Source organism: Aspergillus niger (assembly GCF_000002855.4).
Source record: "Aspergillus niger supercontig An04".
Lineage (NCBI taxonomy): Eukaryota > Fungi > Ascomycota > Eurotiomycetes > Eurotiales > Aspergillaceae > Aspergillus > Aspergillus niger.
The window spans coordinates 541729-564779 of NT_166539.1; the positions used below are offsets into that span (position 1 = coordinate 541729).

The following is a 23051-nucleotide window of genomic DNA, read 5'->3' on the forward strand; positions in this document are numbered from 1 at the left end:
CACTGACTCTTCATGTCATGACGATTTGGTTGGGACTGGACTGTTTTGGCGGGTTCCTTTTGTGGCGGCAGCTGGAGGTGGTGGAGCTAAGACAGTTTTGCATGTGATCGCAGGATGAGCTGCTCATTACGGAGTATGGCTTCCCCCAACATTCCTTCGGCCTCTTTTGCATCCTCACTGCTTCCGATTGTCCAGGCTTTTCTGGCTTTGCAACACTTCGCATTATTAATTATTCGTACTTCCAAGGTCTCACATCATCCATTTCTAGCTTCTCACAAATATTATTCGACAGCAATTGCCATTCATTTTCCCCCGCTGTTCTCAATTCCTTTTCCCCTCAGCGTGCTCTCTGCCGATCCGCCGCAAATCTTGCACCCCCAGTTGCTGCCAGTAGTGCTGCTCCACTAGGCCGCTGGCACGAACAGATCAACAGATCTGCCTCCAGCCTCCCCTTTACTATTATTTGGCTGTCTGTGTGCTTGCAGTTCCGGCACGCTCTGGCCTTTCCCTTCTCCTCTCGTCTCTCCCCCCACCTCGGGCACGCTCCTTTCACGCAGACAGGACAATTGTTCGAAAGGAGTCGACCTGCCGATATTTAACCGCGGGTGGACTGACGGCTGATCTTGCTGGAGCCGGTGGATCACGATATCTGGTTACAGTGTCGACTTGAAGATTTCCCGCGCCTGAGCCAAATAACCACTGCCTCCTTCACGTCTCTCGCTCTGTCTTCTATAGCTTCCCTCTCCCCCTAGCCCCCTGGATATCTGGAATCAACGTCCCGCCTGCCATGTCTGACGAGCCTACGATCCTTCGCCCGCGTCCGCGACGTGTGTTCGATCTCACGCCTGAAGAGCCCTCTACCCCAGTCGAACCCGCCAACCCAGACCTGCTCGTCCCTAAAGATGCCGGCTCTACCAGCGTCAGCCGCAATGCTTCGATCATGAACTTGACCTCGTCGACGCTGTACGGTATTTACTCTCCTACTGCATTCGACAGTTCTCGTGACGACTCGAGTCCCTGGGGCACGGAAGCCCATACGCCTCAATCAGGAAGCCCGAGGATCCAGTCTGAAGCTCCAGCACCAGGCAAACTTCGGCGGACACGATCACGGCTTAGCCACGGCCTGTTTCGAGGCGTCATCCTTCCGCAAGCGCTGAAGAGCGCTTTCCTCTTGGGCTTTGGTGTTGTTTATGGAGTCATTACAATTCACCTGCATGAAAACCATTGGATTACCCCGGTGAAGTTGGAGAATACACATTACTACGGATCATGGCAGTATCTTGCTTTCTGGGGTGTGGCCGGCGCCGTTTTGGGCAATATTCTTCCTTGGTTCGACCAGTTCTCAGATGAAATTATTGGCAGCCCTAAGCAGGCAAAAGGGTCAAGCGACCCCGAGACTGCAGACCGTACTCTCTCATGGGTTTCAGTGGTTCGCAGCGTTGGCGCGTTTGTGGGAATTGCATTTGCCATGGTAAGCAAAATTCTAGCAACCAGCGTTCGTCGGTTCGATACTAATCTGGCTTTGTATCTTACAGCGCCGACTTCCCTGGGAATCTACAACTCAAGCGTCACTTACCCTCGCGCTCGTGAACCCCGTACTCTGGTACCTCATCGACCGCACACGGACCGGCTTCGTCTTATCGACCGTTGTTGGATTGGCCGGCATGGGAATAATATTGGGACTCAAGCCTGACTTAATTCCGTCTGCAGAGACTTCGGCTTTTGCAGCAAGCAAATTCGATGTCACCGGTTGGGGATATGGGCTGGCTGTTGAGATGTCACAGGAAAGCATAGCAGTAAGGACTTGGGTTGCCAGCGTTCTTTTCTGCGCATGTGTATGCTTTGGAAACATTGGCCGGCAGCTTGCCATTGGAGTCCAGCGCGAGTCGCTCAAGTGAAGCGAGGACGGGATCGTACCCTTCTCATCCCATCACTCAATTAACACAGGGCATTTTGTATACCCTAGCACTCCACTTTTTATAATGCAGAAATCCTCCTTCCTTTGGCCTTGTGCAGTTTCTCAGAGACAAGTCTGTTACTAGATAGATGATCCGTTAGGCCAGAAGCCATGGCGACGAGATTATGGAAATGACTACGAACTCCGAATACACGAAGTGACAATAAATATTAGTTAGATACTTAAGCAGAGATTGTAGAATCAATCATTGCAGTCCCTTCCACCGAACCTAAGTTCAAGTCAGACACTGCACCCAAGATCGATACTCTGCCAGAGGCAGTTTCTCTCCATTCTGTATGACGATTTCCGTACTTCATCGGCTATACAGACCCAGTAGGGAAAGATATCCTCGCAGGAACGCTTTTTGAAGAATGTTGATTTTGCGTTGTTCATGTGGAAGAAAAGAAAAAAGAAAATCAAAGCGAAGCGGCCGAGCGAAACTTTTGTAGTGGAATGTTTGTGGCCTGTGCGCGGGTCATGTGACGGCACGTGATTAGTTTTATTCTCGAGATAACAACTGACTAATCATAGCATGCATAAATAGCCGATGATAAAACTAAGCCGAAAAGGGCAAGCACCTGTGGCGTCCCTCCCACGGGTTTGAAGCTAACTACGACAGATGGCGGTTAGTAATCGATAGGATCTTGGTCACCCGCCAGGTCCGAAAGCGGCGAAGGACCCCGCGGCGGGACATCGAGGAGAAATTGAGCGAACTTCAATCGAGACTGCCTTGGATCAGTCGCGAAGGTAAAGTTATATTATCTCTGCCATTGTTCTACCAACGGTCTGGACGGTAATATAACAAATCTGGAGGCCATTATATTCCCTCAATTTCCTCCAATTTTCCAGGTACGTACCCTACGAGGTCATCGCAATGTTCTTGATGTTGCTCTTGCTCTGTGTGCGGAGCTCCCAGTTGATCGTCCCGGAGGGGCTGTGGGGGGCCCTTTTTATTCGACCTGAACAATTTTTCCCTCTTCATCATTCCTGACTCTGTGCTTCTCTGCTCTAGTGACCTCTTCACTGTCAGTATCTCAGGATGTCTCAACAAAAGTCAGGTAGGTCAATTGATATTTCTTGTCCACCGTCTTCCATTTATTTTCTTGATAGGGTACTTTTTGAGACCTGTCAAGTAGTGGACTTGGTCCGATACCTGTCCCCACAATTTGGCATTTCTGTTACTTGCGAGAATTCAGAGTATCTGGGGCTAATTGCATTCTTCATCATCCGTCTATAGCCATCCTTTCCGTCTACGACAAGACTGGACTGCTTGACCTGGCCAAGGGCCTCGTCAAGCACAATGTCCGGTTGCTCGCCTCTGGTGGTACCGCGAGATTGATCCGGGAGGCGGGATTCCCCGTTGAGTGAGTCACCATGTTGTTATGGTCATGACTGGGTCTCTCAAGACCTCAAAACTGATGGTCGATCAGAGATGTCTCCGCCATCACCCATGCCCCGGAGATGCTCGGTGGCCGTGTCAAGACTCTTCACCCCGCTGTCCACGGTGGTATCCTTGCCCGTGATATCGAGTCTGACGAGAAGGATCTGGCCGACCAGAACATTGCCAAGGTGGACTTCGTGGTCTGCAACCTGTACCCCTTCAAGGAGACCGTCAACAAGGTGAACGTTACCATTGAGGAAGCTGTTGAGGAGATCGACATTGGCGGAGTCACCCTCCTCCGTGCTGCTGCCAAGAACCACTCCCGTGTTACCATCCTCTCGGACCCCCAGGACTACCCTGAATTCCTCAAGGAGCTGGAAGCCGGTGAGATCACCGACGCTAGCCGTAAGTCCTACGCTCTTAAGGCCTTTGAGCACACCGCCGACTACGACACTGCTATCTCCGGTTTCTTCCGCAAGCAGTATGCAGGCAACGGCGAGCAGTACATGGCTCTCCGCTACGGCACGAACCCCCACCAGAAGCCGGCTTCTGCCTTCATGGCCCAAGGCAAGCTTCCTTTCAAGGCCCTGAACGGAGCCCCTGGCTACGTGAACCTGCTCGATGCTCTCAACGCTTGGGCTCTCGTTAAGGAACTCAAGCAGGCCCTTGGCCTGCCGGCTGCGGCCAGCTTCAAGCACGTGTCCCCGGCCGGTGCTGCCGTCGGCGTGCCCTTGACCGAGAAGGAGCGTAAGGTCTACATGGTCGATGACATTGCTGGCATCGAGTCTTCCGGTCTGGCTCAAGCCTACGCTCGTGCCCGTGGTGCCGACCGTATGTCCAGCTTCGGTGACATTCTCGCCCTCAGCGACGTTGTTGACGTTCCCACTGCTAAGATCGTCTCCCGCGAGGTCTCCGACGGTGTCATCGCCGCCGGCTACACTCCTGAGGCCCTGCAGATCCTTTCTAAGAAGAAGGGTGGCAAGTACCTTGTCCTTCAGATGGACGAGAACTATGTGCCTGCTGCGGAGGAGACCCGTACTCTGTACGGTGTTCAGCTCACCCAGCACCGCAACGACATTGTGATCACCCCCCAGAAGACCTTCAACACCGTCATCACCCCCAAGGACCTGAAGAGTCTTCCTGAAAGTGCTCTGCGCGACCTTACCGTGGCAACCATCGCCCTCAAGTACACTCAGTCGAACTCTGTGTGCTACGCTCTGAATGGCCAGGTTATCGGCCTTGGTGCTGGTCAGCAGAGCCGTATCCACTGCACCCGTCTGGCTGGTGACAAGGCAGACAACTGGTGGATGCGCTTCCACGACCGTGTGCTCAACATCAAGTGGAAGCAGGGCACCAAGCGCCCCGACAAGAGCAACGCTATCGACCTCCTCTGCTCCGGACAGACCCCTCGCACCGAGGCTGAGAAGGCCGAGTACGAGCGTGTCTTCGAGGAAGTCCCCGCTCCCTTCACCCAGGAAGAGCGCGACGCTTGGCTCCAGAACTTGGGCGAGGTTGCTGTCTCCTCGGATGCTTTCGTAAGTCTGCTTTTCAATACCACGGGTGATGCTTACTGACCTCAATGACACAGTTCCCCTTCATTGACAACGTCTTCCGTGCTGCCCGCTCCGGTGTCAAGTACATCGCCGCCCCCAGCGGTAGCCAGAACGATAGTGCCGTCTTCGAGACTTCGGAGAAGCTTGGCATTGTGTTCGTCGAGCAGGGCACTCGCTTGTTCCACCACTAAGCGATGTATTATCCTGTTTCATGTCTAGGGTTTATGTTAAAGCTAGCTGCATGATAACGCTTGTGTCTTCTTCATGAATTTTTATACCTACGTCTTTTACCAGGGGAGATAAGCCTGTAGTAGCGATATTCCAATCAAAAGTGACTTCAAGTGACTTAACTTGACGGGTGCGGGTCGGAAAGCCTAGACTTCAAGGTGAAACGGAAAGGATGCCGCAAAATATCATAGCGTCTGTATTACTTCGGCTCGCTAGCATTAAGTTTAATCTACAGTTGGTATCGTGGTGTAAAAGTGATCTGAACAGTTTACCCACCGGTTACACCATAAAGGCCGATACATGGTATTACATATTTCCGTTCATGGATATCATGCCTAAAAGGATTCCAGAATGTTTATTAGCCCATCAACTTTGATGTTCTGGAACAGCGGATAACCGATAATAGCAACAATGAAGTGACGCGTCATTGCATATCTAGCTAGGTAGCGAATGCAAATCATGCATACTGCAGGATGGATCGAGCTAAGTATGTAACTCTGATTTCGTGTCTCATATTGAGTCCAAAATGTCATAAACCACTTAGCATAGTAATGGACTCCTTGCCTGCTAGGATGTGCCGATGTAGGTACCCGACTCATTCAGTCCATGTTCAGGGTCGGTCTCCTTGCTTTATCGGGTTTTTACTCACATACTGGGTAGCATGTGGTGGCCGTTGCTAGTTTAGGGTCAATATTAGTGGTGTAGAGTTTATTCTGACTGCTCGCTTCATCGGTTATGATGGACACAGGTTATTGAAAAGTTTTGCGTAATTGGTAGAAGTGAAGTAAATCGAACTGACAGTGTACGACGTTTATATATTTTGATCGAAATGTGGTAGATTGGTGGGCCGTAAGTTCAATTGGCTGAGATAACATTACACCAACAATGAATTGAGAGACTAATACTATAATATACTCTTGATCAAGCTCATACAGTCATCTAGAGAGGATAGAAGTCCTGGCGTATGTCTTAAGCACTCTGTAGAAGCGGTGTCGCTATACTGTCTGACGTCATAGTGTTGATGTCGGAGGATCCGGAGGTTGAGAATACGCGGTACGTACCGCTAACATACCAACAAAGTGATTATGCCAAATGACTCTCAGCCTACATGAATCCGCCTGAAAGATTCCATCCATCAGTTGAATTGATCTTAGTTATATAAGTTTTGCAGGTGATTAGTCATATTATGGCTCTGTAATGTAAGGACATTTATTGATTTTAAATAGGCCCTTTATCCTTTGGGCGAAACATCTGTTTGGAACAGCTACAATTGAAGTCAAACCAGAGCCGAGAGAAGCCTACAGACAAGCGGGGCATGGTCAAGATTGTTCACAAAGAGTTCAATCCCTGGCCCGATGACCTAATCCAGGAATCCCATCACTCTGGACCAAGCTGGAAAGTGATTGAGTAGACAGGCCTATCGATGAAGCCTGTAAAAAGTCAGGAATGGTGAGAGATTGTACGTGCGGGAGAATAGACTTGGCTGTGGCTTTCACTGTCGGGTAACACCGATTTCAATATCTTTGACCAGGTTGATGCCGTGAATGATATGATGAATATTAGTCCAGGAAGTGATTAGTTAGGAAGGACTAACACCAGTAGCGGTTCTCTATACGGAACGCCCCTTGTCTAGAACAGCAGAAAGGTAGAGCCATGTGAAACTGATATCCACCTCATTGTATGTATGCAGCTCGTACCAAATTCAAGCGAGATAGCCTACTGAGTTAATTTTCAGATATCTCAATTCCCAGGGAAAGTAGTGACTACCTCTATAACCTGCTATATAGTACGCTCACTATACAATGGTAGAGAAGGCCACCTGTATACAAGTCAAGGCTTGATGCTCCCACGTGTACAGCTCGGAGAAAAAAGCAAGCACCCACCAGGCGCCGGACAAACGCATCGATCTCCCAGCCGACCTTAGTCTCAATCTAAATATAACGTTTGAGAGCTTCTCACTTCACAGTCCGTCTCAAACAAACCCGTTGGGCCCAGGCACCGGCTGGTACCCCTGGTGGCTGCACGTGACGAGAGCCCCATAAGCGACACCTCAGCAACGTCGCCCGCGCCGGCCTCCTGAGGTCACTTTCCGCTTCCCCAGTCTCGCCTTCCCATTCCCTAATCCCTATTTGACGTACTTTACCTTCTCCTTCCCTTTCTCACCTTATCTTCTCTTACTCATACCCTCAATTTCTTCTTCTCCTTTCCCTTTCCTTTACTATCCGGCGGAATCATTTGCGTGGCGTTTTGTTGGGTGGATGAGGTCGTCCTGCGGCCTTAAGTAAATATGGCTCCTCTACCGATCAAGTTTACGGAGCTTCTTAATGTGAGTCTCATCAAGCATTCGTTCTCGAATCGCCCGCGATATAGGAACTGACCACTGCATCTTCATCTTTTTAGCTCACGAATGCTGAAATTGCGGTATGTGTTTACGCTCAATCGGGTGATGGCCTTTCACGCCCAATCTGGGGACGCGCCCGCTTGTCCCCTCCTGTAGATGAACCTCTCACTTACGTCTTACTTATTCTAGCCGGCATCGATTGGATTCAACTCATGTGTGAGTAGTGCCTCTCTATCCTTCCAACCCATCTTCACTTTTGATGTAACTGCGCTAACGATCGTGTCGCTTCTGAACAGACTCTAGAATCAGACAACTTCGTGTGTGTCCGGCAAAAGCTCACCGAGGAGGACAAGCCGCAAGTTATCATCATTAACCTGAAGAACAACAATGAAGTCATCAAGCGCCCAATCAACGCGGATAGTGCTATCATGCACTGGAACCGTAACATCATCGCTCTCAAGGCTCAAGGGCGCACAATCCAGATCTTCGACCTGACGGCGAAGCAGAAGCTGAAGTCATCGGTCATGAACGAGGATGTTGTGTACTGGAAATGGTTCAATGAGAAGTGCCTGGGCTTGGTGACAGAGACCTCTGTCTTCCACTGGGATGTCTTCGACCCTACCCAGACGCACCCTCAGAAGGTCTTTGATAGGCTCCCTAACCTCGGTGTACGTATATTCAAGATCGCAGGGTATTGGTGCAACTTCCATCCTTACTAACGCTTCCTTGCTTTTAGGGTTGTCAAATCATCAACTACCGTGTTAATGACGACGAGAAGTGGATGGTGGTGGTCGGAATTAGCTCGCAGGGAGGTCGCGTGGTGGGATCAATGCAGTTGTACTCGAAAGACCGCGGGATCTCTCAGTTCATTGAGGGTCACGCAGCTGCTTTCGCCTCGATCCGTGTCGAGGGCTCTCCTCTCGAACACAAGCTCTTTACCTTCGCTGTTCGGACACAGACCGGTGCTAAATTGCAGATCGCTGAAATCGACCACCAAGAGCCGAACCCGAGGTTCCAGAAGAAGGCCGTCGAGGTATACTTCCCCCAGGAGGCGGTGAATGATTTCCCAGTTGCTATGCAGGTTTCCAGGAAGTACGACATTGTGTATCTGGTCACCAAGTATGGCTTCATTCACCTCTATGACCTCGAGACCGGCACCTGCATCTTCATGAACCGCATCTCCAGTGAGACGATATTCACTACTGCTCCCGATACCGAATCTGCTGGTTTGGTCGGCGTGAACCGCAAGGGTCAAGTTCTGTCTGTCAGTGTCGATGAGAATACTATTGTCCAGTACCTGATGGAGAACCCGGCCATGTCTGGTCTCGCAGTGAAGCTTGCTTCCAAGGCGGGACTTCCTGGTGCAGACCACCTGTACCAGCAGCAGTTCGACAACCTCATCACACAAGGTAACTACTCCGAGGCCGCCAAGATTGCCGCGAACTCGCCTCGTGGCTTTTTGCGTACCCCGGAGACCATCAACCGCTTCAAGAATGCTCCCCAGACCGGACAGGGGATGTCCGTCATCCTCCAGTACTTCGGAATGCTTTTGGACAAGGGCTCTTTGAACAAATATGAGAGTGTTGAGCTCGTCCGTCCCGTTTTGCAACAGAACAGGAAGCACCTTCTTGAGAAGTGGATGCGCGAAAACAAGCTCGAAGGATCCGAGGAACTGGGTGATATTGTTCGACCATATGATATGAACTTGGCCCTGGCTATTTACTTGCAGGCCAACGTTCCTCACAAGGTTATCGCCGGATTTGCAGAGACTGGTCAGTTTGACAAGATCCTCAGCTATTCGAAGCAGGTTGGATATCAGCCGGATTACACTCAGCTCTTGCAACATATCGTTCGCGTGAATCCGGAGAAGGGTGCTGAGTTTGCTACTCAGCTTGCCAATGAGGAGTCCGGCGCTCTCATCGACCTGGACCGCGTCGTAGATGTCTTCCTATCCCAGAACATGATCCAGCAGGCCACTTCATTCCTCCTGGATGCTTTGAAGGATAACAAGCCCGAACATGGTCACCTGCAGACACGCTTGCTTGAGATGAACCTTGTCAATGCCCCTCAGGTCGCTGATGCCATCCTTGGCAATGAAATCTTCACCCACTACGACCGCCCTCGTATCTCTCAGCTTTGCGAGAATGCAGGCCTCATCCAACGTGCGCTTGAGAACACTGACGACCCCGTGGCCATCAAGCGTAACATTGTCCGCACCGACAAGCTGAGCCCCGAGTGGTTGATGGAATACTTTGGTCGTCTCTCGGTTGAGCAGACTCTTGATTGCATGGACACCATGCTGCAGGTTAACATTCGCCAGAACTTGCAAGCAGTCGTTCAGATTTGCACCAAGTTCTCGGACTTGTTGGGGCCCCAGCAACTGATCAGCCTGCTCGAGAAGTACCGCACGGCCGAAGGTCTTTACTATTACCTTGGCAGCATTGTCAACCTTAGCGAAGACCCTGAGGTTCACTTCAAGTATATTGAGGCCGCCACCGCCATGGGCCAGATCACCGAAGTGGAGCGGATTTGCCGTGAGAGCAACTACTACAATCCGGACAAGGTGAAGAACTTCCTTAAGGAGGCTAAGTTGACGGAGCAACTGCCGCTGATCATCGTGTGTGACCGTTTCAACTTCATCCACGATTTGGTCCTTTATCTGTACCAGAACCAACAGTATAAGTCCATCGAGGTCTACGTACAGCGTGTTAACCCATCGCGTGCTCCCGCTGTCATTGGTGGCCTGCTAGATGTTGATTGCGAAGAGAGCATCATCAAGAATCTGCTCTCTACTGTTGATCCATCGGTGATCCCTATTGATGAACTCGTCTCAGAGGTGGAGAGCAGAAACAGGCTCAAGTTGCTGTTGCCCTTCCTTGAGGCTACTCTTGCTACGGGTAACCAGCAGCAGGCCGTCTACAACGCTCTCGCAAAGATCTATATTGATAGCAACAACAACCCCGAGAAGTTCCTCAAGGAGAACGATCTCTATGACACTCTTACCGTTGGAAAGTACTGCGAGAAGCGTGACCCGAATCTGGCATACATTGCCTATCGGAAGGGACAGAATGACCTTGAACTCATCAATATTACCAACGAGAACGCTATGTACCGTGCCCAGGCACGCTACCTCGTGGAGAGAGCTGATTCAGAAATCTGGTCCTTCGTTCTCAGTGAGAACAACATGCATCGGCGTTCACTCGTCGACCAGGTCATTGCGACCGCTGTGCCCGAGTCGACGGAGCCCGACAAAGTATCCATCGCTGTCAAGGCTTTCCTCGAAGCAGATCTGCCCGGCGAGCTGATCGAATTGCTTGAGAAGATCATTCTCGAGCCCTCTCCTTTCAGCGACAACGGCAGTCTGCAGAACTTGCTCATGCTTACAGCTGCCAAGGCTGATAAGGGACGCTTGATGGATTATATCCATCAGCTCAACGAATTCAGCCCCGATGAAATTGCCGAAATGTGCATTTCGGTTGGTCTCTACGAGGAGGCGTTTGAGATCTACAAGAAGGTCAACAACTTCATTGCCGCCGTCAACGTCTTGGTTGAGAACATTGTTAGCATTGACCGCGCGCAAGAATTTGCGGAGCGTGTCGAGCTGCCGGAGGTGTGGAGCAAGGTTGCCAAGGCCCAGCTGGATGGTCTTCGGGTGTCCGACTCCATCGAGTCCTATATCCGTGCTGGTGATCCCTCGAACTACAACGAGGTCATTGAGACGGCCACTCATGCTGGCAAGGATGAAGACCTCGTCAAGTATCTCAAGATGGCCCGTAAGACTTTGCGTGAGCCTGCCATTGACACGGGTCTCGCTTTCTGCTACGCCCGTCTCGATCAGCTTTCCGAGCTTGAGGATTTCCTGCGGACGACCAATGTTGCAGATGTCGAGGCTTCCGGTGACAAGGCTTACGAGGAGGGCTACCACCAAGCTGCCAAGATTTTCTACACCAGCATTTCGAACTGGGCCAAGTTGGCAACGACCTTGGTGCATCTGGAAGATTATCAGGCAGCCGTGGAATGCGCACGCAAAGCCAACAGTGTCAAGGTTTGGAAGCAGGTCAACGAAGCTTGTGTTAACAAGAAGGAATTCCGCCTTGCCCAAATCTGCGGTCTCAACCTGATCGTTCACGCGGAAGAGCTTCAAGATCTTGTGCGCCAGTATGAGCGCAATGGCTACTTCGACGAGCTCATTGCTGTTCTGGAGGCTGGCCTGGGTCTGGAACGGGCGCATATGGGCATGTTCACCGAACTGGGCATTGCCCTCTCCAAGTATCACCCCGACCGGGTGATGGAACATCTCAAGCTCTTCTGGTCTCGCATCAACATCCCCAAGATGATTCGGGCCTGCGAGGATGCAAGTCTCTGGCCGGAACTTGTCTTCTTGTACTGCCACTATGATGAGTGGGACAACGCTGCTTTGGCAATGATGGAGCGTGCTGCCGATGCCTGGGAGCACCACTCGTTCAAGGACATCATCGTCAAGGTGGCCAACCTGGAGATCTACTACCGTGCACTCAACTTTTATCTGCAAGAACAGCCTTTACTCCTCACCGACTTGCTACAGGTGCTCACTGCTCGAATTGACGTCAACCGTGTCGTGCGGATTTTCCAGGCTTCGGACAACATTCCTCTGATCAAGCCTTTCTTGCTCAATGTCCAAACTCAGAACAAGAGGGCCGTAAACGATGCTATCAACGACTTGTTGATCGAGGAGGAAGATTACAAGACTCTCCGTGACTCGGTCGATAACTACGACAACTTCGATGCCGTTGCACTTGCCCAGCGGTTGGAGAAGCATGATCTGATCTTCTTCCGCCAAATCGCAGCTAACATTTACCGCAACAACAAGCGCTGGGAGAAGTCGATCTCCTTGTCCAAGCAGGACAAGCTTTACAAGGATGCCATCGAGACTTCTGCCATCTCCGGAAAGTCGGATGTTGTCGAGGATCTTCTTCGCTACGTGAGTCATTTCTCTTTTCCACTTAATGGCGCTCGGGGACATATACTGACTCTACTTTTAGTTTGTCGATATTGGAAGCCGCGAATGCTACGTTGGCATGCTGTATGCCTGCTACGATCTCATCCGGCCCGACGTTATTCTGGAGCTTTCGTGGCGCCACGGTCTTAACGACTTCACTATGCCGTTCATGATCAACTTCTTGTGCGAGCAGACGCGCACGATCGAGATGTTGAAGAAGGACAATGAAGAACGCAAGTCGCGCGAAGTGACTCAGAAGACGGAGGAGGACAATACCCCGATTCTGGGTGGCACGCGGTTGATGTTGACCCAGGGCCCGGCAGCGCCGGCGCCAAGCCCCATGGCGTTTGGACAGGCCAACGGAATCACACCGCAGGCTACCGGTTTCCGCCCTTTCTAGACGCATGTCTGTCACGCTCTCCTTGGATCCCCTTCTGAAGAAACCTCGTTTGGCCCCGTGTATGTATAGCATGAGCGATGGATGATCTACTGCCGGGCTTGGGTAGGACAGTGAAGTCTTGACTGCTGGAAGAACGTCGTCAGCTGATGGGCTTGCTGTTCCACCTGGCCGGGCTTTTCTCCCCTTTACTTGATGTTCCTTCCTATCCCTTACGTTTTGTCCATGATTTGCTGCCTATTTTACCTTTTTATTTCACCCCACTAGATGTATTTCATAGGCCTTTGAAAAATCTGCGCATTCAGTTTACAGACCTCCGGGCGGTCGCGGGCTTTTGTCATACTTAGTTCAATTATAATTGACGTTCGATCTTAATTCGATATTCGGCTCGTAGTCCAAGTCGGCATTTCGGTTGGAGACCGAATGATCTACGCCTAGATCTCGGCAGTTGGTGCCGTAAGACGGGGGTTACCCCTCGCCGAGGACGCCAATTCCTCGTCGTTGTATCCTAATTCTAGCTGAGCACGCCATAATCTATACTGTTTACTAGCCACTACACTGGGTCTAGAGGGAATAGCGATCTAAGATCTGGAATCTCTCCGGTTCAGTCGAAAGCATTCGGTTGAAGGGAAGTGTGTAGAGGTGACGGAGGCAGGGAAAGAATTTAGCCCGTTCAAGCAGGATTGGAGGAACAACCGAGTTGATAGGTAAGGGAGCATTGACGTCCCGGGCGGAGGATTTGCGTGGATGGGGATGCAGCGATAAGGATTTAGCCCGGGGTAACGGACAGACGGAGGAGGCAGGGGGACACTGCAGGAAAGGAGGGGAGGGGAACGGAGATGGGTGGATGCAATCAACGTTATATATACAGCCCTGTTAACGACGCTTAATTACTACGCAACTTTCAGACAAGGAACTCTGACGGAGGGTAGGTTCTCATCATTGGCACCAACTATGGAATTATTGTCGTACCACCAGTAGTAATCTATCTTTCGGCACTAAGAGCCGAAAAGAGCATATTTTTCTTATCACATGCCATTATAATCCCAATTATCCGATAAAAATTACAGATCAGACAAGGGAACTGGCGCACCAGGGGCAATACCAAGTAGATCTAGAACCGGAGATGTGAGGCCCGGTGTGAGATTTAGGGAAGGCAAGTCTTGTCCCGGCGGGTGGGATTTTCTGCATGCCAGGTCATGGGAACCGGTGGAAGCCAGGCTATCGATGGAGTCGGCCATCCACTCCGGCCTGGTTTCACTTTTATATGGGTAAAGTAATCCCTTCCCTACTCGATGGGGAAATTACCTCCCCAGACGAGCGGACAAGGCACAGTTAGTCTACGTAGCCGACGTGCGTTTCCCTCGCTATCTAAACTACTCGGGACAGGCGGGATGCAAATAGTTCCAGCTTGGCCGAGGTAGATCATAGGAACGTTGGGTGATCGTTTAGGAGAATTGTAAAAATTATGAGCTTGGCCCGGAGATACCATCCACCGAAGCACCTCGCATCGATGGCCATTGTGCGACGATCGCAGAAGTTGCCAAGCTGATAGATGCGTTTTGGTTGAGGGCTGAATCGGTGGAAAGAGGGCACGATGCATGGCTCGGTCACAAAGTATGGACACCGGGCTGGACTGGCTGGGGCTGGCGTGCTCGCTCGGATGATTCTTGCCAGCTTCTGGATGAAGATCCCCGTCGCCTATCGCCGGAGATACGGTGGGGAAGGCCTGGGTTTTGGTTCGTTTACTGACGGCTACATGATATCAGGGCAGGAGAGTCCGATGTTGCTGGGTAACCTTGACGAGACGTCTTTCCCGAGCTTGGAACGCTCCATGAGATTTTCCAGGCATGAATTAGCCCGAGCACCCGAGGTAAGCAAGAGAATGCGATGCCTGAACCACCCGATGCATTTTCGGTATAGGTGGGATAGTGAATGATGGAGAGAGTGTGAGAGAGTGTGAATGGTAGCTACACTACATAGCGTGCAGCCCGTAAGAAAAGCCATCGTCGCCGCCAGCTATTCACGCGGAAAACTGTCCATTGACCGAGCGTCCATGGCGATGATCCAACTGCGAATGGACGACACCCCACCAAACTGTAATCTTTCTGACAGCCAATGAATCCGGACGAACGGAGGCACTGCAACCCTACCCAAGAGAAGCAAAAAAAGAGCAGAAGTCTAATGGAACGAGGCAGGTCGACTGGCCGAGCATGACATTCCATGGGTCACCATCCCACATGCTGCAGCCCGGTGTGCCGGTGAAGGTCGAGCTTCTGGGGGGGCGTCCACTAGCGCCGTCATGAAATTACCGACTGCCCTCCGGACTGGAGCCACTTTACTATGGTCATAGCATACCGTCCAGGGCCCAGCGGTGTAATCTGATTACAGTACCGCCTGCCAATCGTGCCGCAGCGTCATCGCCCGTCCGGGATCCCCTCCTCCGCCTTGCGCTGACCTGCCCCTCCGCTCCTCTGCTCTGGCTTGCCGGGCAGCCGCTGGAGAGGGTCATCATCCCCAAGTACTTCTATGCCCTCCTCTCCTCCTCCTTCCCCCCTCTTCTTCCTTTCCTAACTTTCTCATCTCATTCCTCTCTGTCCATCTCTCTCTCCCTCCTCACGTTCATCCCCCTCTTGAGGTCCTCCCCCTCCTCCTCATCCTCCTTTTTCCGTCGGGTAAGTCGCCGGATCCCTCCAATTGAGTTTCCTAATCCTCCCATGATTTCCCCGCGCTTTCCCACGCTTTCCCGTTCCGAAACCGGGCCTTTTTCTTCCCCGGAAGCACCTTCTCCCCAGGTGACTCACGCCAACGTATCACTGCTCCGTTTTCTGGCTTGCTTTTTTTCTTCCGAGCGTCATTGGATCATCCGGCTAACTCGTATACTATATTTCCCTTCATCCCAGCTCCTGCGCCTTCTCTCTCTCTTCTCTAGATCCTCCTTCAATAGCCCTCCATCTTCCCTGCCCATACTCTAGCTCCCCCTCCCCCTCCTCACCCTCCCACCCTTATCCATCCTTATCAACAAACACACCCCGCCCGCCATGGCTGCTCCCCGCCAGCCCGAGGAGGCGGTCGATGACACCGAGTTCATCGATGACCACCATGACCAGCACCGGGACTCTGTCCACACCCGTCTGCGTGCCAATTCGGCCATCATGCAGTTCCAAAAGATCCTTGTTGCCAACCGTGGTGAAATCCCCATTCGTATCTTCCGGACGGCTCACGAGCTGTCCCTGCAGACTGTCGCCGTCTACTCCCATGAGGACCGTCTCTCCATGCACCGTCAGAAGGCCGACGAGGCCTACATGATTGGCAAGCGCGGTCAATATACACCGGTCGGGGCCTACTTGGCCATTGACGAGATCGTCAAGATTGCTCTGGAGCATGGTGTACACCTGATCCACCCGGGTTACGGTTTCCTGTCCGAGAACGCCGAGTTTGCCCGCAAGGTGGAGCAGTCCGGCATGGTTTTCGTCGGCCCTACCCCCCAGACCATCGAGAGCCTCGGTGACAAGGTCTCCGCCCGTCAGCTGGCTATCCGCTGCGATGTGCCCGTCGTGCCCGGTACCCCGGGCCCTGTCGAGCGCTACGAGGAGGTCAAGGCCTTCACCGACACCTACGGCTTCCCCATCATCATCAAGGCCGCCTTTGGTGGTGGTGGTCGTGGTATGCGTGTCGTTCGCGACCAGGCCGAACTGCGTGACTCCTTCGAGCGTGCCACCTCCGAGGCCCGCTCTGCCTTTGGCAACGGCACCGTCTTCGTCGAGCGCTTCCTCGACCGCCCCAAGCACATCGAAGTCCAGCTGCTGGGTGACAACCACGGCAACGTCGTCCACCTGTTCGAGCGTGACTGCTCCGTCCAACGTCGCCACCAGAAGGTCGTTGAAATTGCCCCGGCCAAGGACCTGCCTGCCGATGTCCGTGACCGCATCCTGGCTGATGCTGTCAAGCTGGCCAAGTCGGTCAACTACCGCAACGCCGGTACTGCAGAGTTCCTGGTTGACCAGCAGAACCGTTACTACTTCATTGAGATCAACCCCCGTATCCAGGTCGAGCACACTATCACCGAAGAGATCACGGGTATCGATATTGTTGCTGCTCAGATCCAGATTGCGGCCGGTGCTACCCTGGAACAGCTGGGTCTGACCCAGGACCGCATCTCCACTCGTGGATTCGCCATTCAGTGCCGTATCACCACCGAGGACCCCTCCAAGGGCTTCTCCCCCGACACCGGTAAGATCGAGGTCTACCGCTCCGCCGGTGGTAACGGTGTCCGTCTGGATGGTGGAAACGGTTTCGCCGGTGCCATCATCACCCCTCACTACGACTCCATGTTGGTCAAGTGTACCTGCCGTGGTTCCACCTATGAGATCGCTCGCCGCAAGGTCGTTCGTGCTTTGGTCGAGTTCCGTATCCGTGGTGTCAAGACCAACATTCCTTTCCTCACCTCTCTTCTGAGTCACCCTGTGTTCGTGGATGGTACCTGCTGGACCACGTTCATTGATGACACTCCCGAGCTGTTCGCCCTTGTCGGCAGTCAGAACCGTGCCCAGAAGCTGCTGGCTTACCTGGGTGATGTGGCTGTCAACGGCAGCAGCATCAAGGGCCAGATCGGCGAGCCCAAGCTCAAGGGCGATATCATCAAGCCCGTTCTGCATGACGCTGCCGGCAAGCCCCTCGACGTCTCTGTCCCCGCCACCAAGGGATGGAAGCAGATCCTGGACAGTGAGGGTCCCGAGGCTTTTGCCCGCGCTGTGCGTGCCAACAAGGGCTGCTTGATCATGGATACTACCTGGCGTGATGCCCACCAGTCGCTGCTGGCCACTCGTGTGCGTACCATTGACCTCCTGAACATCGCCCACGAGACGAGCCACGCCCTCGCCAACGCCTACAGTTTGGAATGCTGGGGTGGTGCCACCTTCGATGTCGCCATGCGCTTCCTGTACGAGGACCCCTGGGACCGTCTTCGCAAGCTGCGCAAGGCCGTTCCCAACATCCCCTTCCAGATGTTGCTCCGTGGTGCCAACGGTGTTGCTTACTCCTCCCTCCCTGACAACGCCATCTACCACTTCTGTAAGCAGGCCAAGAAGTGCGGTGTCGACATCTTCCGTGTCTTCGATGCTCTCAACGACGTTGACCAGCTCGAGGTCGGTATCAAGGCTGTCCACGCTGCCGAGGGTGTTGTTGAGGCTACTATTTGCTACAGTGGTGATATGCTCAACCCCAGCAAGAAGTACAACCTGCCTTACTACCTCGACCTTGTTGATAAGGTGGTCCAGTTCAAGCCCCACGTCTTGGGTATCAAGGACATGGCTGGTGTGCTGAAGCCCCAGGCTGCTCGTCTGCTGATCGGTTCCATCCGCGAGCGCTACCCCGACCTCCCCATCCACGTGCACACCCACGACTCTGCTGGTACCGGTGTGGCTTCCATGATTGCTTGCGCTCAGGCCGGTGCTGATGCCGTTGATGCTGCCACGGACAGCCTTTCCGGTATGACCTCCCAGCCCAGCATTGGTGCTATCCTCGCTTCCCTCGAGGGAACTGAGCACGACCCCGGCCTCAACTCGGCCCAGGTTCGCGCCCTTGACACCTACTGGGCGCAGCTGCGTCTCCTCTACTCGCCCTTCGAGGCAGGTCTGACTGGTCCCGACCCCGAGGTTTACGAGCATGAGATCCCTGGTGGTCAATTGACCAACCTGATCTTCCAGGCCAGCCAGCTTGGTCTGGGCCAGCAGTGGGCGGAGACGAAGAAGGCTTACGAGTCTGCCAACGATCTTTTGGGCGATGTCGTCAAGGTCACCCCCACTTCCAAGGTGGTCGGTGATTTGGCTCAGTTCATGGTCTCCAACAAGTTGACTGCTGAAGATGTGATTGCTCGCGCCGGCGAGCTTGACTTCCCCGGTTCCGTTCTGGAGTTCCTCGAGGGTCTCATGGGCCAGCCCTACGGTGGGTTCCCCGAGCCTCTGCGCTCTCGCGCTCTGCGTGACCGTCGCAAGCTCGACAAGCGCCCTGGTCTGTACCTGGAGCCCCTTGACCTGGCCAAGATCAAGAGCCAGATCCGGGAGAACTATGGCGCAGCTACCGAGTACGATGTGGCCAGCTATGCCATGTACCCCAAGGTCTTCGAGGATTACAAGAAGTTTGTCGCCAAGTTCGGTGATTTGTCCGTCCTGCCCACCCGTTACTTCTTGGCCAAGCCCGAGATCGGCGAGGAATTCCACGTCGAGCTGGAGAAGGGTAAGGTGCTGATCCTGAAGTTGTTGGCCATTGGTCCCCTCTCCGAGCAGACCGGCCAGCGTGAGGTCTTCTACGAAGTCAACGGTGAGGTTCGCCAGGTTAGTGTGGACGACAAGAAGGCGTCCGTCGAGAACACCGCCCGCCCCAAGGCCGAGCTGGGTGACAGCAGCCAGGTTGGTGCTCCTATGAGCGGTGTGGTTGTCGAGATCCGCGTCCACGACGGCCTGGAAGTCAAGAAGGGTGACCCCATTGCCGTCCTGAGCGCCATGAAGATGGTATGTATAACCCCAAAAACTATCAACCAAAACTCCTGACCGGCTGCTAACATCTGTTAGGAAATGGTTATCTCTGCTCCCCACAGTGGCAAGGTCTCCAGCTTGCTGGTCAAGGAAGGTGACTCGGTGGATGGCCAGGATCTTGTCTGCAAGATCGTCAAGGCCTAGAAGAGTAACACCGTTATAACGGCAAGGTTTGAAAAGCTAATGTCGATGTTGATGTCCTTGCAACCGGCTTATTTGTCAACAAGGACACTATGCCAATATTCTTTTTCTAGATTAGAGCGTCTGTTATGTTTATGAATATTTTGGGTTGGGTTTGGGTTATTTCCATATTTATGCCACAGCTTATTTACGATCAATGGTTGTCACGGACATACAATGTCAACCATACGAATGACAAGTGATTTCAAAACATTCTTTCAGATATATTCGTAGTATCTAGGAAACACAGCATATATAGTCATGATGGATATGTACAGGATCAAGACCAACCTCCATTTATTCAGAAGTATTGAATCTCTTCTCCCCTAGAGCTTCGCAGCAGAAGCTTCCGGCTCTCCCACCTCCCGTAAAGCCTTCCAGACGCGCATCGCCTCATCCCAAAGCGCAGTATCCTGCACGATCTCAACCGACCCATCAGGCTTCAGGGTCCTCATCTCCCGATGATGCCTCGTACCCCACTTCACATCCTCCACCCCATGAACAAAGCTAATAAACGGATCAATAAGAGCCCGCCGAATAAAACCCTTCTCCTCCGGCTCCAGTACATTCCCATTCCCCCAAAACCAAATCGGATAATCACTAGAATGCGTAACCTCCCACTCCGGAGGAACACTCGCATCCGCACACTTAGCTCGGTACTCAATCCTATACCGATAAAGCAAGTGTCCCGCCCCGCCACTAGCAAGAGCATGAATCAGCCCGCGCTGCATATCATGCACCTGCATCTTGGCATATACCCGGCCGAAAGCATCATTGTCCCAATTCTCGCAGCACGGCGGCAACTTGCCGTCCGGGTAGTGGAGCTTCACGAGCGTGTCAACGACGTGGCGGGGGTAATCTGCGAGAAGTCTGGAATGGAGAGCGGAGAGCGTGTCGGCTTGCGGCGGGAACCAGGCGGCATACAGGTGCCGCTCGTCACGGCATTCGCCGAGCATGATGCGGACGTTGCGTGCGGAGAGGGCGCGCGCGAAGGCACCGCTATCCAGGGACTTGAAGAGCGTGGGTTGAATGAAGGTTGAGTCGGAGGTCGGGCGGAACTGGTTTAGTTGGACGCTCATGGCGGCGTCTAGGAGGGTTTGGGAAGGAAGGGCGCGCAGCTGGGAGATCTTTTCGGCCCAGGGAAGGGTACTGGGGATGTGTAGGGCTGAGAGGAGTTGGTCGAATTGTTCTTGAGCCGATGCCGGGGATTTGGGTTGCACGGCGGCGGCGTTGGACCAGATGCAGGCTTGTTTGATTATGGCGCGGGAGGCAGGGAACTGGAGGTCGTAGGCCAGTTGGTAGAATGTTGAGTAGGCGCCTGGTTGGGGTGGGTTTGGGTTAGGGTTTGCTACTTTGTGTAGGGGTGGAGAGTGTATGGTTTGGGGCAACTCACCGGCTGAGTATCCGGAGACGGTGATCTGGGATGGGTTGCCGCCAAAGAGGCCGATGTTGTCCCTCGTCCATTCTAGGGCTTCACGCTGGTCCCAGAATCCGTGATTGCCTGTTGTTTCTCCTACAGAGGAGGCGTCTTTCTCGATCTCCGAGGAGTATAAGAACCCGAAGACGTTCAGTCGGTAGGCTGGGACGACGACAATGGCGTTGAGCCCGGCATCGCCGAGTAGGGCTGCAGCAGAGAATGTGTTCGGGTGACCGAATTGTAGCCAGCCTCCATCTAATGTATCAAGCCATTAGTATTCAATTAAGGGATGGGTCTTGAAGGCGCGCGCATACGGATGAAGAAAAGGACCGGCCACCCTATAGGAACATTTTATTAGCTTCAGCTGATTTGTGCAAGGGCCTTGATACTTACCTCCCTTAGGGGGTTCTCCTAGCGGTACCCACACGCTGGCTTGAAAGCAGTCCTCTGTGAACCCCTTCGTGTAAGAGCGACCCATGAAGCTGGGCTGTGGGCAGACAGCAGCGTCTTGGTCGCAGGGGGCGGGTTGGTCTTTGGTGCCATAGGAATAGGACTCAGGGAGCTTCTGGGCCCGGCGCCATCTCTCAGGAGGAGGAAGGGCATATCGAACACATCCAAAGTAGTGACACAGAGGCTGGCTAGTCGCTTTTGAGTGCAGAGTGGTGCCCTGGACGTAGCCACGATGGGCCAGGGACTTCAGGTAGGGATGACCAAATGTCTCCAGAACCGCCATGGTGGTCTAGAAGAAGAATAAGGTATATGGCTGGCTGCCTTAACGGGATTTTTATGTAGTAGGGAGTGAGCAATGGTCGGAGGCTATGGCACTCGAGGTTCCATGGATAGATATAGCTCCAAAAAGAGCCGTTCTGACCGACGGCATCTCCGCACGAGGGGGAGGGCGCTCGCGTCTTTAGCGCATGATAAGGTCCCGATGGCCGAAATCTTGGCAGGTGGTGGAGACCCAGGGGGAGTTTTGACGAATCCTAAGACAACTGACATGATTGCTAGATCGTCGGCAAATATAGCCTATAGAATGATGAGATATAGCGGAAATGTAAGGGGAGAACGCGGACGCTGAACCATGATAAACTGTCAGAGTGGGCGAGGCATATCAAAGCGGCCCGCGGGGAAGCCGAATTCATTCCGCTTCGGCCCCAGATTTGGATGCCGCTCGTTGCCTGAGGCATTAATGCATAGGTCGGCAATTTTGGAGACAGACAATAGTAGTATGGGAGTGATGGCCATTTCCTCGGCCATGTCTGATTGCAATCCTCGCTTTTCCTTCAGCTTCTGATACATCTGTACGCAGTACGCAGTCGCTGATTTAGCTGATGTTTCAGGGCCTCAAGTCTGTCTGTTATGGAATCTCCACTGTATGCTGAGCCATTCCAGATAGTTGACAGGTGCCAATAAATATATCATCAGCTAGTTGGTTGCACATTACCCCTCTCATTCAAAAATAAACAGTCGATGGCCACCGCATATAGATGCTTCACAGGCAGAGACTGACGGTACTTTTTCTCTCTGCGCAATTACTAACTCTTCGATCCCCGCATTTGGCAGAGCACCTGACGTCAAGCCATCATGGACGACATCCATTGGCACACCACAAGATTTGCACATCGGTTATTGGATTACTTCCATCCAGAGGAGCTGATTAATCCCAATTATCCTGTGACACTCTGCAACACTATCCGTGGATCGACGTATACGATTCCCAAGAGAATGATGAATCATTGCCGTTGTCAAAGTAGCTTTTGCATTTCTAGGACCGGGATCCCCAAGCTATTACCGCCCATTATTGGTTCATGGGCGTACTTTTGCCCCTTCAGACCTATGGGATTGCCTCTCGCTGCATCATCATACCCAGGGTCCGATTCACAGCACTTGGAGGGTGGCTGACTTACCCCTCTTTTCCTTTGGGAATCCCTTATAATGAGCTGCTGTCGTCCCGGTCGGTCACCGTGATCAGTAACATCAAATCCTGGTACTGATAGCACACTGCAAAGAAGCTCACTGGTAAGTTGAAGACTTGATTCCAAGCTTGTCCACTCCAATACCTATCACATGGACTCCGCTACTT

The 23051-nt window shown here is 52.8% G+C and overlaps 6 protein-coding genes across 6 annotated transcripts; 5 read left to right on the forward strand and 1 right to left on the reverse strand.

Annotated features, from left to right (window-relative positions):
* Window positions 1-787: 787 nt before the first annotated feature.
* An04g02050 (uncharacterized protein) lies at window positions 788-1898 on the forward strand (the record flags this gene model as incomplete). Its single annotated transcript, XM_001401536.3, has 2 exons — window positions 788-1471; window positions 1536-1898. The coding sequence occupies 2 exons, from the start codon at window positions 788-790 to the stop codon at window positions 1896-1898; spliced, it is 1047 nt and encodes a 348-aa protein (XP_001401573.1).
* A 933-nt stretch (window positions 1899-2831) lies between these two features.
* Window positions 2832-5082, forward strand: An04g02060 (uncharacterized protein; the record flags this gene model as incomplete). The annotated part of the gene is made up of 5 exons (XM_059747346.1): window positions 2832-2856; window positions 2970-3015; window positions 3094-3321; window positions 3388-4873; window positions 4927-5082. 5 exons carry the CDS (start codon window positions 2832-2834, stop codon window positions 5080-5082), a joined length of 1941 nt encoding a protein of 646 aa, XP_059606877.1.
* A 2324-nt stretch (window positions 5083-7406) lies between these two features.
* On the forward strand, window positions 7407-12838 carry An04g02070 (uncharacterized protein; the record flags this gene model as incomplete). Its single annotated transcript, XM_059747347.1, has 5 exons — window positions 7407-7445; window positions 7520-7676; window positions 7770-8128; window positions 8197-12420; window positions 12482-12838. The coding sequence occupies 5 exons, from the start codon at window positions 7407-7409 to the stop codon at window positions 12836-12838; spliced, it is 5136 nt and encodes a 1711-aa protein (XP_059606878.1).
* Window positions 12839-14432: 1594 nt separating this feature from the next.
* An04g02080 (uncharacterized protein) lies at window positions 14433-15810 on the forward strand (the record flags this gene model as incomplete). The annotated part of the gene is made up of 5 exons (XM_059747348.1): window positions 14433-14574; window positions 14605-14708; window positions 14826-14934; window positions 15034-15088; window positions 15189-15810. 5 exons carry the CDS (start codon window positions 14433-14435, stop codon window positions 15808-15810), a joined length of 1032 nt encoding a protein of 343 aa, XP_059606879.1.
* Window positions 15811-15876: 66 nt separating this feature from the next.
* Window positions 15877-19515, forward strand: pyc (pyruvate carboxylase pyc-Aspergillus niger; the record flags this gene model as incomplete). The annotated part of the gene is made up of 2 exons (XM_001401540.3): window positions 15877-19347; window positions 19408-19515. 2 exons carry the CDS (start codon window positions 15877-15879, stop codon window positions 19513-19515), a joined length of 3579 nt encoding a protein of 1192 aa, XP_001401577.1.
* Window positions 19516-19877: 362 nt separating this feature from the next.
* Window positions 19878-21701, reverse strand: An04g02100 (uncharacterized protein; the record flags this gene model as incomplete). Its single annotated transcript, XM_001401541.3, has 4 exons — window positions 19878-20869; window positions 20945-21223; window positions 21283-21306; window positions 21362-21701. The coding sequence occupies 4 exons, from the start codon at window positions 21699-21701 to the stop codon at window positions 19878-19880; spliced, it is 1635 nt and encodes a 544-aa protein (XP_001401578.1).
* Window positions 21702-23051: the final 1350 nt, after the last annotated feature.